The 15,311-nt window shown below is 32.2% G+C and overlaps 2 protein-coding genes across 2 annotated transcripts; one reads left to right on the top strand and one right to left on the bottom strand.

Moving 5' to 3' along the window:
• Positions 1-1,327: 1,327 nt before the first annotated feature.
• Positions 1,328-3,545, bottom strand: LOC145574168 (oxygen-evolving enhancer protein 1, chloroplastic-like). The gene is made up of 2 exons (XM_081631907.1): positions 3,229-3,545; positions 1,328-2,193 (listed from the first exon to the last, which is right to left on the bottom strand). Exons 1-2 carry the CDS (start codon positions 3,466-3,468, stop codon positions 1,438-1,440), a joined length of 996 nt encoding a protein of 331 aa, XP_081488033.1. The 5' UTR covers positions 3,469-3,545; the 3' UTR covers positions 1,328-1,437.
• A 5,826-nt stretch (positions 3,546-9,371) lies between these two features.
• Positions 9,372-15,176, top strand: LOC145575861 (uncharacterized). The gene is made up of 12 exons (XM_081633652.1): positions 9,372-10,198; positions 11,375-11,577; positions 11,672-11,869; positions 12,242-12,313; positions 12,410-12,505; positions 12,589-12,668; positions 12,755-12,830; positions 12,948-13,158; positions 13,246-13,442; positions 13,546-13,648; positions 13,760-13,849; positions 14,131-15,176. The coding sequence occupies exons 1-12, from the start codon at positions 9,652-9,654 to the stop codon at positions 14,877-14,879; spliced, it is 2,622 nt and encodes an 873-aa protein (XP_081489778.1). The 5' UTR covers positions 9,372-9,651; the 3' UTR covers positions 14,880-15,176.
• Positions 15,177-15,311: the final 135 nt, after the last annotated feature.

Genomic DNA, 15,311 nt, shown 5'->3' with positions numbered 1-15,311 from the left:
TTATTTTTTATTTCTTTATTTTTTTGGTTAGTGATTAAATAAATTTTATCTAAAATTATTTTAACTAATTTTATCTCTATCTTTTTTGTGAATTTAATCTAAAAATTATCTTATTTGTTATTTGTGTTATTGTGTGTGATTTTGTTTACGACTGAAAAAACTTATGAACCTATTTTATTTGAACTAATTTTACAAAAATACAACAGCACAAGTGTAAAATACGAAGAAATAAACAAAACTTTGTATAAAGGTATACCAAGATTCACAAAAGATTATATTTAAAATGTTTGTAGAGGTGTCAATTTGGGTGTTCGAGTCGGGTTTGATGAGGTCGGGTCATATTCATTTCAAACTTGAGTCATGCTAAATTACTGTGTCTAAAATGTTACTTTTTATTGCCATAAGTATTTAATATTGTTTGGAACCATATATGAACACTCGTTTGTCACAATTCGTTGTGGCTTTGAATTAATGAAAGGAAGAGTATACATAAATGACTAAAATTGGTAGTTTAATTGCAAAGTGGACAATTTCAACTACCAAAATGGCCTCTTGGAGTTTCGTGTGGTCAATGGGAACTTGGGAAGCATCCTAACCTATTTTTTGTCCGGGTCCAAAAAAATCAAAAATTGCCTAAAATTGAAGGTTATAACCCATGTTTTCATGTGAATTTTGAGAAATTTTCCCAAAATTAAAGTGAATGCTTGAGGTGTCACCCGAAGTCATATAAGTTATTTTGGTACTATAACAAGTCTACCAATAGGCTTGCAAAGCCCCGAGAATGAGTTTGGTTACATTATGTGCTTAATTCGAAATTATGTATTGGTAGTCAAGCTCCAAGGGATGAATCTTCAACTTGACGTCCTGGGGTCCTACTAAGGTGTCGAGAACCCTTCATTGTGTTATCCGTCTTTTAAATGGTTTTTACCTTGGGAGAATTTTTGACTAACTATTAAGTTGTACATTTGCTTAGTGGAATTACAAAAAAAGAGTCCAAGTGTATGCATGTAGTGCATACTACTTCTTCTTTAATGATTCAGGATACCATATACTCTTCCGGATGATTTCTTATACTACCATAATAATCTTAAGGATATCCTTCCAAGTATTACTCAGTGCAGTTGGTGAGGCGTTCACCTTATAATCTTGAGGTTATGGGTTTGATCCCTATCAGGGCTGTCACGGCAGCCCTTGGGGGTTACATAGTAGACCGATTCTTGTTTATGCACATTAAAAGTCAAGTAGCACAAACAATTTATTGTTGATATAAATTTCAATATGAGATGTGAAAAGTTTGAGACATGAAATCTACAAAGAACTGATAATATACAAGAAGCAGGGTTATAAGTTTCTCCTTAATATAATAGAAGTCATAGAAATCCCTTACAAACTTACAACAAAAAGAGCTCAATAATCATACAGAAATTACCCTGCAATCTATTGCTCAAGTTGTGCATACCAAACTCCCTCAATCTTCACATCTTTGGGAACCTTAGCTCCCAAATCAGTGTCTGATGGCTGAAGACTCTGGAACACTCCGATAACCTCACCGGTCTCGGGCTTGCTTGAAGTCACACTCAAGGTAATTTTTCCTTTTGATGAAGCAGTGTTCTTGATGTTTTCCTTTTGGAGCTCTTCTTCGTCTCCTCTTCCTCCTGCAGGCAATGCCACGGCGTTGTCATATCCTGTGGATCCACCTCTGCCCTTTGGGTCTAGGAAGGATGATCCTCTGTATGATGGGACTAAGAACTCTCCAGTAAAGGCCTCGGGTTTTCCTGAGGCAACGAGCTGCTTGATGGTGAAGAGGAAAGGTACGCGCTCACCACCAGGAAGCTGGACTGTGACTGCAGCGTAGTCAATGCCATCTTTCTCCTCAAACTTGACAGTGCCATCGGGTGCAACCTCAAAGGGTCCCTCAATCTCATCAAGGGTGTAGGTTAGACGGGTCATGAGCTTGGTGTTTTGGAAGTCTGGTGGGGCGTTCTTGCTGATGCCTTCGGCCTTGACAGCGAATTTAGTAGGCTCGAGGCAGAACTTCTTGGCAGTGTACTTGCCTGGCTTGAAGGCAAAGGAGTCAACTCCACCTGCAATGGTTGGGCATTGGTTGGCTGTTCCGGTTCCTTTGACTTCGAGGTATGTCTTGCTTTGGATCTCATCATAGGTCAATCTCTTCGCTCCCTCGGCATTAGCCCCCTGAAACATGACACAAAAACAGTCACTTCCTTTACATAATCTAAGAAAAATGCTGAGACTTCAAAGCCAATATAGTCTGTTGACATTTTTTTATAAGTATAAAATAGGACTGCCCTTATATTCAGAACAAATGTGGCGAAGTATTCAATTTCAAGGCTCTATACATTTCTATGTGCCATACTATCTTTATTTTCTATCTTACAGTTGTCTGACAATAATCGAACAGACTCGTGATCATACCCGAACTTGACTAATGATTAAACAATATAGATAATGTACTGTAATGTAAATACATTCTTGCTATCTTAGTTATGTCTTACTAATCAAATATAAGAGCAAAATTATATAACCTGCACGTCTAAAAGCAAGAAAATGCTATCTTGAGTTGATTTTAAATTCGATTTGATCATAAATATGTTGTTCTACATTAGTGAGGCATAGTGCACGACTGCACGGCCTGGCCTTGCAGGTGCAGAAACGTTACATTCATGTATGGGACTTATAAAACCGGGGTGAACGCCCCCTCGTATCTGCAGCACAATCTACCAGTGTGCTTACAGAACAAATGCTTAAAGAAGTAATTTGACAGTTTTTAACAAGTTGAGTAGATCAACTAGTTTACCTTCTGTAGTACTATACAACATACATCTTTTGAATTCTTTAAATAGAAACTCTTTGAGTTTCGACATATTAATCTTTAGATTTATTTGATTGAAATGACAAAGTTCAAAAATTTTCCTAAGGCAGGTATTTGTAAACTTCTAATCAGTTCACATTTTCTGAGTCAGATCATACTATAAAGTTTCCTTTGCACTTTTTCTCAAGAACTTACTAGCTATATAAGCATAATCACCAAATTAATCACTATTACAATCAATTTAACATAAATCCTTGAGCCTAGCATAACAAACAAATTTAACAAAGTGCAAAAACATAACCTTAAACTTATAGGTTCCTGCAGAATCATGAATGTATAATGCAAACATACTAACAAATCAAATGGGAATCAAATAAGAATAAGAAAAGGCGGTATACCGAGGCGATAAGAGCTGAGGTAGCGAGAGCGAGGCCAGCAAGCTTGGTAGCATCAACACACTTGTTAGCCAAATCCTTAAGATCAGACTGAAGGGAAAGAGAGACTCTACCAGCACCAGAATCTACACCAAAAGCCTTACAAACATTTTGAGTAGACCTAAGTTGAAGGGTGTTTCTTGAAGAAACTACTTTGTTGGGTTGTTGTAAGAAGGTTGTTGATGCTTGTAATGAAGCTGCCATTTTTGCTCCAAATTCTCTTTCTCACTTGTCTGAAATTCAGGGTATCCAAGTTTCTGTAATATGACAGTTATTTTGGTGGCAGAGAATACAAAATATGTGTTGGATAAAGAGATAGGATATAAGAGATAAGAGATCATATCTTATTGGTTAGTTTTTAAGCTTGTTGGACCTACATTTTATTTTAATAAATCTATGTGTCATGGTTTTTGTTATTGATAAAGATATGTATCCAATCATAGCTTGTGTACCACACAGATCATATGAATTTGTGGGTATGAAATTTGAGGGACTACCTCTAATTATATTTTTAATTTGATAAACCTTTAAATTATAATTCGTGTGTTTTTTTTAAAATACACACATTGGCTCAAGTGGTAAGCAATTTGATGTTGCTTAAGGGAGGTCTCGGGTTCGAACCTCATATTTTAAAACAAAGTAAAGTATTTATAATAGCAATCTAGCTATCCAATAAATTGTTGAATTTTTTTTTTTTTTATTTTTTTATTTTTTTTTGACAAGAAGAAAAGAATTTCACTAATGAAAGATAGCCAAACGGACTTACAAACAATTCCGAGGAAATCTAAAATTCCAACACAAATACAATTCACCTTAAAACTAGTTACATCGTAGATTCGATCAACGCCTTTATAAAAATCTTTATCCGAAACAATACAATCTGTGAGTTAGCACTAATTCGGCTTGAGATCCACGGATGAATAGTTGTTTGGGTGAAAGAACTCATATGGCCTTCTAGAATACTTTTGGAGATTGTGAAACCCTAAATTTTCAATCTTTGGTAGACAAACAAACAAATAAATTAAACCTAATAGAATAAACACTACCATACATATGTGATCAACACTACCATACATATGTGATCCTTTATTGAGAAAGCAATTAAAAAGTTTTTTGGGGCTTACCACCGATAAAAACATCGATGGAAGCTCCTATAAAAATTTACAATTGAGACCAGAAGAAAAAAGATGGAAGAGAAAGAGAGAGAAGGAGAAGATTCAAGGAAAACCTTCAAAAAAGTATAGAAAATCTAGCAATGGAGGTTAAAAAAAAACCCTCTCAAGAGAGAAACTCTAGAGGGATCCAAAAAACCCTCCCAAGGAGAAAACCTAGAGGGAACTATTAACCGAATTAAAATATTTTCAGTTATGAATATTAAAGACAATTTCTTATGTTCACTAATCGCTGATTTAGCATGTTCAATTTTTTTTATTTATATATTTATTTTATTTTTTTTTTGGTGTTTGGAGAGCTACAAAGGCAAGTGATGAGATTCGATTTTAAGATTACTTAAAACCAGAAATAAAGCTTTAAGCACTTGAACTATCCCTCACTCTCTGACAGTGTTCAATCTAGTACGCAGTAAAAAACATTATTAAGGTAAAAATAAAAGAATAACGGTGGAAGTAAATGGCTCTGATCCTATTTTATTCACCTTAATAAATTCAAATAAAGGTAATTCAAAAAAAAAAATTATACTACTATTATGGATCTGCATAATTCATTGTCTTTAAAATGCTGAGTAGGCTTATGCTAGACTGTTACCATGGATCAACCTACAAATATGTTGGGCCAAACCTTTTTTCATGAGTTATCCAAATCTGTGCTCAACAATTCTTGGTGTGTAGTGTAGAAAAGTTGGTACAGTGTGGCCCAGCCCAAATTAATGCAGCATTTGGTTAGTTACTTGATTAGTTACTTTTTGTAAGGTAACCATCACAAGGTTAAATTTGTTTACAAGTTGGGAGACACAATCATATTTCGTGTACCATATAAGAAATCTATACGGCACAATTCTCCTTTTATTTTATGAAATTTATCTACATTTTAATAAAAAAAATATTATTAGGTGTAACAATGGATAAAATTATGGAGCTTAATAATAGGATAAAAAATAAAGAAACAACCTTTCAATTTATATATTACTCGTACTATAGATAGATAGGTTTGGCCCCTTGCTTATCACATGTGAAATACTAATTGTCTAGTTAGGATTTGGGATATAGTAGATTCTTGATTGAATTTAAGCTCTCTAAAGGCAATATTAATTATTATGGGTTGGTGACAATTATATCATATTAATTTCAACTTTAATTTGCTTAAAATTACTCTATCTAAATCTGAATTACTAATACTATTTGACCATATATACATGCTAGCGCACACATTTGACCATTAATATATGAAAATTTACATTAGTAAATTCATATTATATAAAGGTTGATACTAAAAAATAGTACTAAGTATAAGTTAATACTAACAATAACAACATTTAACATAATAGTATAGGATCAAAATATTATGTATCAAATTGTACATTGGTTATTCCGTAGTTAAATAAAGTACAAGTTTTAGTTTGGGATAAATTGCAAAGTCCAATTACACACACTCTCTTACAAAAATTGTTGTTACTCTATTAGATCGATGTATGTTACGTACGATAATGCACTCCGCACACATTAATATGTACAACAAATAGACATAGCTGTGAATATTTTGGCACAAGACATCTTAGACAATTGAGCAACAAAGTCCTAGATAGTTGTTTGGTGAGAACATTGCCAAATAGGGCTAATTTTTTTTTTTTTTTTTTTTTTTTTTTTTTTTTTTTTTTTTTTTTTTTTTTTTTAAGTAAAATTGCCAAATAGTTACACTTGATTATCTTGACAATGTCATCAAAATGTGTTTTTTTTTGTTGAAAATATTGTCACATGTTTACATGCAAGCAAGTTCATTTCTTGTACTTGTAACACTCTTTTCAACCCTATTGTATGTCGTTTAATTAATTTGGGGAAAAGCAACATGCATGTAGTGATGTAGTGACAACTTGCTTTTAGTAAACCTGGAAACTATTTTTTGATTGTGTCATCATAAGAATCTAATGTATTCTTGCATAAATATGTGTTTGATTGAGCTTTGTTTTCCACATTACGTAATTTCATAAGGGCTTTAATTACCAAATTCTGTTTAAAACCATTATCAATCAAAAATAATTTGACGTCAAAAGACATTGTTTCTCGACCGTCTTCCAATTTTGTTTAGATACGTACTAAAGAAATTCAATTAATATAAAACGTGATGAACTTACATTGCTCTAAGACTATATTTTTATAAAATACTATTGAGATAATATAACAACTAATTTTTGAACAAAATGAGTATAAAATTATGTTATTCGCGGTCTTTCAACATACTATACGAGTACTATCTTTCTTCCAATAGCATGTGCATGGGTTTGTAGAAGCACTTAGAACTTCCCTAATTAAGCTCATCTTTTTGTCACTTATTGGTGTTTCCATTTTTTCTATTGGGACTGCTATTATATTTAGAAATTGGGATCTTTGTTTTAGGTTCAAACAACAAAAAGAGACAATAATAATTTTTTTTTTTTAAAAAAAACTTTAGTCGTCATTGCTGCTTTTTACTACCTTTTCAAAGATGCATTTCTATTATGCTGCTTAATGATCAAAAAAATATTAGTATGTTAAAATTTAATCACTTTTGAAGAAAAGTTTTAACTACTAGAGCTCATTATTTGGTTAAAGCTAAATCATCATACGATTCATACTCCTTGTTTGCGGAATATAATTTTTTTATATGACTAGCTTAACTATTAATTGAGAAAATTATTACTCCCTATCAAATATTGAGTGTGGTCCAAATTTAGTAGGTCTATTATTTTGATGGAGTATTTGTGCACATTCTAGGAGTTTTCGGGAAAATTAAGCCATATTTTCTCTAAAATTATCTATTTAAATATTCCGGAGAATAATTGACATTGAAAGCATCTAGAATACATGGCTCGTGAATAGAATATTATGGATACAATAATGAGTGAGGAATTTCTAGAATCTTCCGGTCATTTCTTTTAAGATGATCTTCAACTATAAATAGGTAATGGGCACAGACATTCAATAAACACATTACTTTATTGATTTTATCAATGTCGATCTAAAGGGGTAAAAAGTAAAACTTGCCATTAGATAGGAATTTAAGAAATCATTTCTTTCAAGCAAAGAGAGAAGAAGATTGTGATATTTCTAGGATGTCAACTTCAGTAGTGCATGATTGAGGGAAGAGACACAACGATACAATAATAATGCTGGTAAGCTTCAAGTTTGAATTTAGTAATTACTATTCAAAAGTACCAAAGTACCAAAGTACCCTTGACATTTAACCAAAAGTATACTGGACGCAGTGGCGTATCCAGACATTCCAAAGAGTGGGTTCGGAATCGTTAAAAAATGAGCGAAAAATTTATTAATTAAGATTCGATACATAAGTTTAAATTTCGTCCTACGAATGGAATACACTTAGAAAAATGAAAGAAAACACAAAAACGTTATTTGAGTTTTCATACTTTATTAGCATGTCAATACACATCATCATCACTAACTCTAGAAATAAGTCTCTCTCGCGACAAGTAACTAAAGTATTATTCAAGCAGGTTTTCGGCACGTTAGTTTCATGAAAAACTCTGAACTCATGGTGAAAACAAAAAAATCCACAGTCTACATTAATATCAGGGAAAATTCATGTAATTGTTAATTTATCCATAAGCAAGGATTGAATTCTAACATTCTAGTTTTTAATATAGTACATCAATAATACAACAAAATCAAACAAGTATCAAACTAATTTAAAATCTCTAATTAATCTAACATTCTAAGTTCAAACTCTAAAAACTCAATATTACACCCCCAAAAAAAAAAAAAAAAACTTACGTAGTATATAAATTACAAGTATATATCAATTATCAATAAATTACAATAACCCAACAAGATCTAACTCCACAATCAATCATATCATCCAATTATATACTATACTGTACTTATCAAATTAGCAATTCGCAAAGTAGTATCAATTTAAAAACAGTGAACGTATGTACTGGGTTGATGGAAGGGTTTGGGAATTTGGGGGAAAATGGGGAGTAAGAGAGAGAAAGTTTGAGGGTAGGCCCAGTAGCCCTGATGGTATTGACTAAATGTTCCAACAAAAATAAAAGTGAGGTTTTGTGGAATGCCGGACTCGAAACGTTGATCTCTTACAATCTAATAGTTAGGATGCAATGTAAAAAAACCCACTGGGCTGCGCTTGGAAATCTTTAAAATGTATCAACAAAAATTACTTTTAAATTTTTTTTTCAGAAGATCAGTGGGTTCAATGAACCCATTTGAACCCATCCTGTATCCGCCCCTGACTGGACGTATGTTTATAATCTCTCGTGCTAACTAATAACACTATTTAAGAGTACCAAAATATCCTTGACATTGAACCAAAAGTTTACAGGATGTATGTCTATAATCTCTCGGCTAATTCTATTAAGCTCCATCTTTTCACTCTTCTGCTTTAAATATTGGGTGAGTTTGTTTCATCTCGAGTCTACCTACTCTGTACAATAAAATTAACACTATCAATTAAGATATTAAGAAAATATGATTTTCCTAACTAATATACCAATATCTAAGATATTTTAAATCAATATAAGAAATGAGATAAAATAGTGTCATCTACAAAAAAAAAAAAAATAATATATATATATATATATATATATATATATATATATTTATCCATTAAAATAATGAGTTGTACTTATTTTATCTTCAGGATATATATGTTTTCAAAAATAGAATAAACATTTTAAATATCAATGTTATACATCATATATATTTTTTTTATATAATTTTTTTCTTAAAAAAAATAGTCATATAGATAGCATTTCCTTATTTTACATGTCATTATATACTCATTAAGTTAGTAGATAAATTAGATAAAAGGATAAGATAAATTAACTAATAACTCTACTGTAATCAGTTGGTTATACTATAAATACCAAATAATGTGATGTATTGTAACATTCTACTGAAAATTTACTTTAGTTAATCAAAAAGCAACATTGATCCGTGATTCTTTTTCTCTTTCTTCTCTACACCACTTGCTGTGGCTCTTGTTTTTATTTTTTTCTTATAATTCTTCACAAGAAACCATTCTTAGCTTTCACGGGACTGCAATTGTCCCAATTGGGTGACTATTCTTTGGATTTTGGCTTGAATTTGTCGTCATATTTTGTTTTTATTCAATTAAGGTTTGAATCTTTTTATATAAATAAACACCTGGTATCTCATTTTGAAATTCAATATCTTAGTTTTGATTTTGATTTTTTAAAAAATGGGTTTTTGGTTAAAAAATCACGTTTTATTAGCATCTTTCTTGATTTTGTTACCTGGGTTTAGCTTTAGCTACGTAAAGCAGTGTGGTAATTCTATCACCAATTTATCAACAAAAACTTTAAGATATGAATTTTTAACATCAAAAAATGAGACTTGGAAGCGAGAAATTATGTCTCAGGATCATCATGATCATGATCATAATCATTTAACCCCAACTGATGAAGTTGCGTGGTCTAATTTGATTCCTAGGAAATTATTATTGAGGCAAGAAGATGAATTTAATTGGAATGTTTTGTATAAGAAAATTAAGTACTCTAAACATAATTTAAAGGGTAATTTTCTTAACGAAATTCCACTTCATAATGTGAGATTAGACCCTCAATCGTTTTATGGGAGAGCACAACAAACGAATTTGGAGTATTTGTTGCTGTTGAATGTCGATAGCTTGGTATGGAGTTTCAGAAAAACTGCTGGTTTGCCTACACCAGGAACTCCTTATGGTGGTTGGGAAGCACCTAATAGCGAGCTTCGAGGCCATTTTGTAGGTCAGTATATGATTTCATATTATCCTTCATTTGGAATCTGTTATTAATTATATGTATGATAAGTTGTTTTTACTAAACTAGTAGAGTCATTAATGATGACAATGATTCGATTTAACAATTTTTGAGTGATGAATGTGTATTGTTGACAGTGTGAGTACAGAGTTTTTTTTTTTTTTTTTTTTTAATTTATTTTTGACAAGGAGTACAGAGTAATTTGAATATGTTATATTATCATATACTAGTATTTTCTTTGTACGGAATTAATAGTCACGTTTATGTTATGAATGTGTCACCTTTTTGAAATTAGTAATGGTTATGTAAATAATTGAATGATGTGGAGGAATAGAAGAATTTAATTATTATAAAGGGCAATGTGTGTATATCATATCATTAATCATGTGAATTTATAATGATAATTTCGTTACTAATCATCCGGGGACATTTTCATGGACCCTAGTCAAAACAAAAGACAAGGGCCCTATACAATATAAAACGGTTATTTTTACGAGTGATTCATGAAATTATGACCCTTGTTAAGCATTACCACATTCTATATAATCGAGTTGAAATAGTATAAATAAGTTCCATACTTAACAGTATCGAACAAAACTTACTTCGAAATAACCAACTCTTATTATTATAAAGTAATTTCTTAATGCCAAATGAAATAGCCACATACTCCATTTAAAATATGCATAAAGCTTAACAATTTACCTTGAAAACTTGTTAGAAAGACTATATGATAAATGTCTTTATCTAAAAGTTTTTTTTACATTAAATAAATAAATAATTTATTAAACAGTGCATTTATCAAAATTTGATGAAGTTTTCGGATGAGTATTAGGGGGTGTTACATACCTTTCAATCATGATTAACAATATAAATTATTTGTCATGTAAATAGTTTGCCAAATTGCCATTACTCCAAATCAAGTTAAAGAGTATTACAAAAAAATATAACATGGGAGCTAAAAAAAAAAAAAGGCTGAAGTCAATTGAACTCATCTAGGGCCCTTTGGAGGTTAAATTTGACAAGTGGGCTGGACTAATCCATGAACACTTACTTACAAAATAAAGCAAATTCGTCATTAAATGTTTATTACTACCGCAATACATTTTAGATTGTTTTTTGAATTTTTAGGCCATTATATCTAAATTTTTGATATTCATGGTGAAGGTCATTACTTAAGTGCAACTGCGCATATGTGGGCAAGCACTCATAATGAGACTATAAGAGCAAATATGGGTGCATTAGTGTCTGCCCTTAAGGAGTGTCAAGATGCAATGAAAACAGGATATCTTTCGGCATTTCCAACTGAATTCTTTGACAGATATGAAGCTTTGCAATACGTTTGGGCACCGTACTACACTATTCACAAGGTACGGATTGCATGTTCTTATAGATTTATAAGATGATATAAATTCTTTCATTTAATCCCTCTTAACGATAGATAATTGTTTATATCATTGACAGGTTATGGCAGGGCTCTTGGATCAATACAACTTTGCTAATAACACTCAAGCCCTACAGATGGTCACGTCGATGGCCAATTACTTTTACCTTCGGGTTCAAAATGTCGTAAAGCAGTACACTATTGAACGGCATTATGATTCACAAAATGAAGAGACCGGTGGCATGAATGATGTCCTTTACAAGCTATACACCGTCACGGTTGGTTATTTTTTATTTTTTTTGCACAAGTTATTACTAGTGGTCAGACCTTGTAAGTAAACATATAGCAAAATTAAGCTTAACATGGTTTTTGATGTTTATTAAGGAGCGTTCTAATTAGAACAATACTGTGCCTTATAAACTTGCTTCGACTATAATTTGTTGATTATTTGTTGTGGCTGACATATACTCCTTACAAAGAGTGAGAAGGATACAAATGTTAAGCTAAGATAATTTAATTATTGAAAGTTAGTTTCTCATTACGTTTGCATATTACAGATTTTAAGTTGTTGTGAAGTTCTACAATCCATTTCTTCACTCACTTGTTGCTGCTCGGATCTTAACTCTTTAACTTTTTCGGGTTGTTTACAGGGTGATCAGAAGCACTTATTGTTGGCTCATCTGTTTGATAAACCATGCTTTTTAGGATTACTTGCAATGAAGGTACTAAATAATCTGTTAGAGGTTTTCTCTGTCTTGTGTGTATCTATTTATTGAATAGATTGCTCAACACTACTGTCCCTATTTTTTGTTGTGTAGGCTGATGATCTCTCTGGTTTTCATTCAAATACTCATATTCCGATTGTTGTTGGGGCTCAAAATCGATATGAAATCACCGGTGATGAACTATACAAGGTTAGTGGTTACGTGCATTGTAGTTGGTTGCTATATTATTGGCAGTGCTCGTTTCTAATATCAATAATTTATTGATCATTCAGGAAATGGGGACATTTTTTTTGGATGTTGTAAACTCTACCCATAGTTATGCAACTGGGGGAACTTCATATAGTGAGGCCTGGTATACATGCTAGCCCTTTTTCTTTAATAATTGCTTATTCATAAAATGGTGATTTCTTATTAGTAGTATTTGTCCTTTACCACCAGGCAAGACCCAATGAGGTTAGGTGACAGCTTAAATGTTGAGAATGAAGAGTCTTGTACGACTTATAATATGCTAAAGGTATTCTTTGTGTAATACGGTGCTCTTTAGCTTTTTGTGGACATCAATAGCAACTCAATGCTTTAATCAATTCAATGCTAATCATTCTAAAATTCTCTCTGGGAATTTGATTTTTAGGTTTCCCGTAATCTGTTTAGATGGACCAAACAAGTGATGTATGCAGATTACTATGAACGAGCACTCACAAATGGTGTGTTGGGTATTCAAAAAGGAACCGAGCCTGGTGTCATGATCTATATGCTTCCTCTAGGGCATGGAGTTTCCAAAGGAAAAAGTTTTCACGGTTGGGGTGATCAGTTCAATTCTTTCTGGTGCTGCTATGGAACAGGTACGAACTTTTAAAGTGCTTTTATTGTGAAATTTTGTACAAAAGGGTTAACTAATGTGATTTTCTTTGTGCCCATCTTTTGTGTAGGAATTGAGTCATTCTCTAAGTTAGGAGATTCCATATACTTTGAGGAGACGACGAATGTACCTGGGCTCTATGTTATTCAGTACATACCTAGCTCACTCGATTGGACTGCTGCACAAATCTCCCTAATCCAAGTTGTTGATGATGTTACTTCCTTGAATCAAAGCCTCAGAGTAAAACTCACAGTTTCTGCAAAAAAGGTATCATAATAATCTGAAAAAAAAAAAAAAAAAAATTCAACACTATGTAGTATCAACTTCTTAGCACTATGAAAGACATTCTAATTCAGATCCCATTATTCAGGCTTCAAAGACAGCTACTCTAAATTTGCGGATACCTTCATGGACATCATCGAGTGGTTCAAAAGCCTCACTCAATGGAAACAATTTGCCTTTGCCAAGTCCAGGTCTTAATATGTTATACCCTTAATCATTACCGATCATTTTTAATGGAGTAAATCAAAGAAAAGGAAACAGACTTTTTATTTCCTGCTCAAATGTTTTCTTCTGTTGGCCAGGTAGTTTTCTAAACATATCGAAGAGTTGGGTCAATGGCGATGAAATTACCCTGGAGTTTCCGCTAATACTTAGAACAGAGTTTCTTAAAGGTAATTCTTTACATATAATTAAGCTTTTGACATGCGCCCTCTTTCTGCATTTACAACATTTTTTTTCCGTCCTACAAAACCATATCTTTCATACTTTCGAGTAATAATTAGAGGTGAAAATATGAGACTGTGTTTTAAGCCGTATTTATTTATAATACTGATCAAAACTAGATTTTAAGTCGGAAAACTGGTCTGCTAAGAAACTTGTTCTTATGCATATTCACATATCAAAGGAAAATGATTAGTATTGTTTTGACTAATAGTTTTCAATGACATTTCAGATGATCGTCCTGAGTATGCCTCACTTCAAGCAATTTTATATGGACCTTACTTGCTGGTGGGTCTATCAAATGGTGACTATGACATTCAAACTGGATCAGTGAAATCTATTTCAGAATGGATAACCCCTATTCCAGCTGACTATGATTCCCATCTGGTTTCTTTCGCTAAAGAGAATGGAAACACGACATTTTTTGTCTCGATGCATAACCAAGCATTGACAATGCTAGGATCTCATCAAGCTATGAATGATTCTTATGTTCAGTCTACATTTAGGCTCATTTTGACAGACCCATCTGTGAGTCAAATAAAAAGTGCGGGATTAACAAGTCTTATTGGTAAGGTGGTCATGTTAGAGCCTTTTGATCTTCCAGGCTTAGTGGTCGCTCACCAAGGGGTAGGCAAAGTACTCACTATTACAGGGGCAACTCATAATAAGCAATCTGCTGAATTTTTAATAGAGAAGGGGTTGAATGGCAGAGTTGGAATGGTATCTTTGAAAACCAAAGAAGGTTGCTTTGTGTATGGTGATAGTAGCTCCAAAACTGATCTAAGTTTGAAGCTAAGTTGCGAAACTAGGACTTCAGATCCTTCATTTAGGGATGCAGTGAGCTTTGTGTGGAACAAAGGTCTCAAGAAGTACAGCCCTATCAGTTTTGTGGCTAAAGGGTTGAGAAGGAGTTATATTCTTGAACCATTGATGGAAATGAGGGATGAGTATTATAATGTTTATTTCAACATAACCATGTAGAAGTTTTCTTCATGTTTTGATTCAGAATTTAAAAAAATAGCAATTAAATAGCAAACTCCCAAATTCAAGGATTTTTTAATTACATCTTTTGTTAATGTTTAATAGTTAAATTTTCTTCAATATTTCAAGCAAGTTTGAGAAATTAAAGAAGCACTCTTATATACAATCACTCTAAACAAATTTGAAATTAAAGAAGATCTTTGAATTTATGCCTAAATTTTATTATTATTATTATTATTATTAATAATTTTTTTTTATTTTTTTTTATTTTTTTTTTAATTTTTTTTTATTTTTTGGGAAATGCCTAATTCTCTATTATCAAGCTCCTTGTTCTCTCTAATTCCTTGTGCTCAATAACCCCAAGTTTAAACAATAAGAGGTTGTTTAGCATAAGTGGTATAATTATATTTATGCTTCAATTTTTTTTATTAA

The sequence above is a fragment of the Chenopodium album genome, chromosome 13, assembly GCF_948465745.1.
Source record: "Chenopodium album chromosome 13, dcCheAlbu1.1, whole genome shotgun sequence".
Lineage (NCBI taxonomy): Eukaryota > Viridiplantae > Streptophyta > Magnoliopsida > Caryophyllales > Amaranthaceae > Chenopodium > Chenopodium album.
This window is presented reverse-complemented; position numbering and strand designations above follow the sequence as displayed.

What these genes read in the sequence shown, in the direction of transcription:
- LOC145574168 (XM_081631907.1), bottom strand. Translation starts at nt 3,468, where the DNA reads ATGGCAGCTTCATTACAAGCATCAACAACCTTCTTACAACAACCCAAC. An exon ending in CCTCAGCTCTTATCGCCTCG is followed by an intron (nt 2,194 to 3,228) that starts GTATACCGCCTT and finishes GTCATGTTTCAG; the next exon opens with GGGGCTAATGCCGAGGGAGC.
- LOC145575861 (XM_081633652.1), top strand. Translation starts at nt 9,652, where the DNA reads ATGGGTTTTTGGTTAAAAAATCACGTTTTATTAGCATCTTTCTTGATT. An exon ending in GCTTCGAGGCCATTTTGTAG is followed by an intron (nt 10,199 to 11,374) that starts GTCAGTATATGA and finishes TTCATGGTGAAG; the next exon opens with GTCATTACTTAAGTGCAACT. An exon ending in CCGGTGATGAACTATACAAG is followed by an intron (nt 12,506 to 12,588) that starts GTTAGTGGTTAC and finishes TTGATCATTCAG; the next exon opens with GAAATGGGGACATTTTTTTT.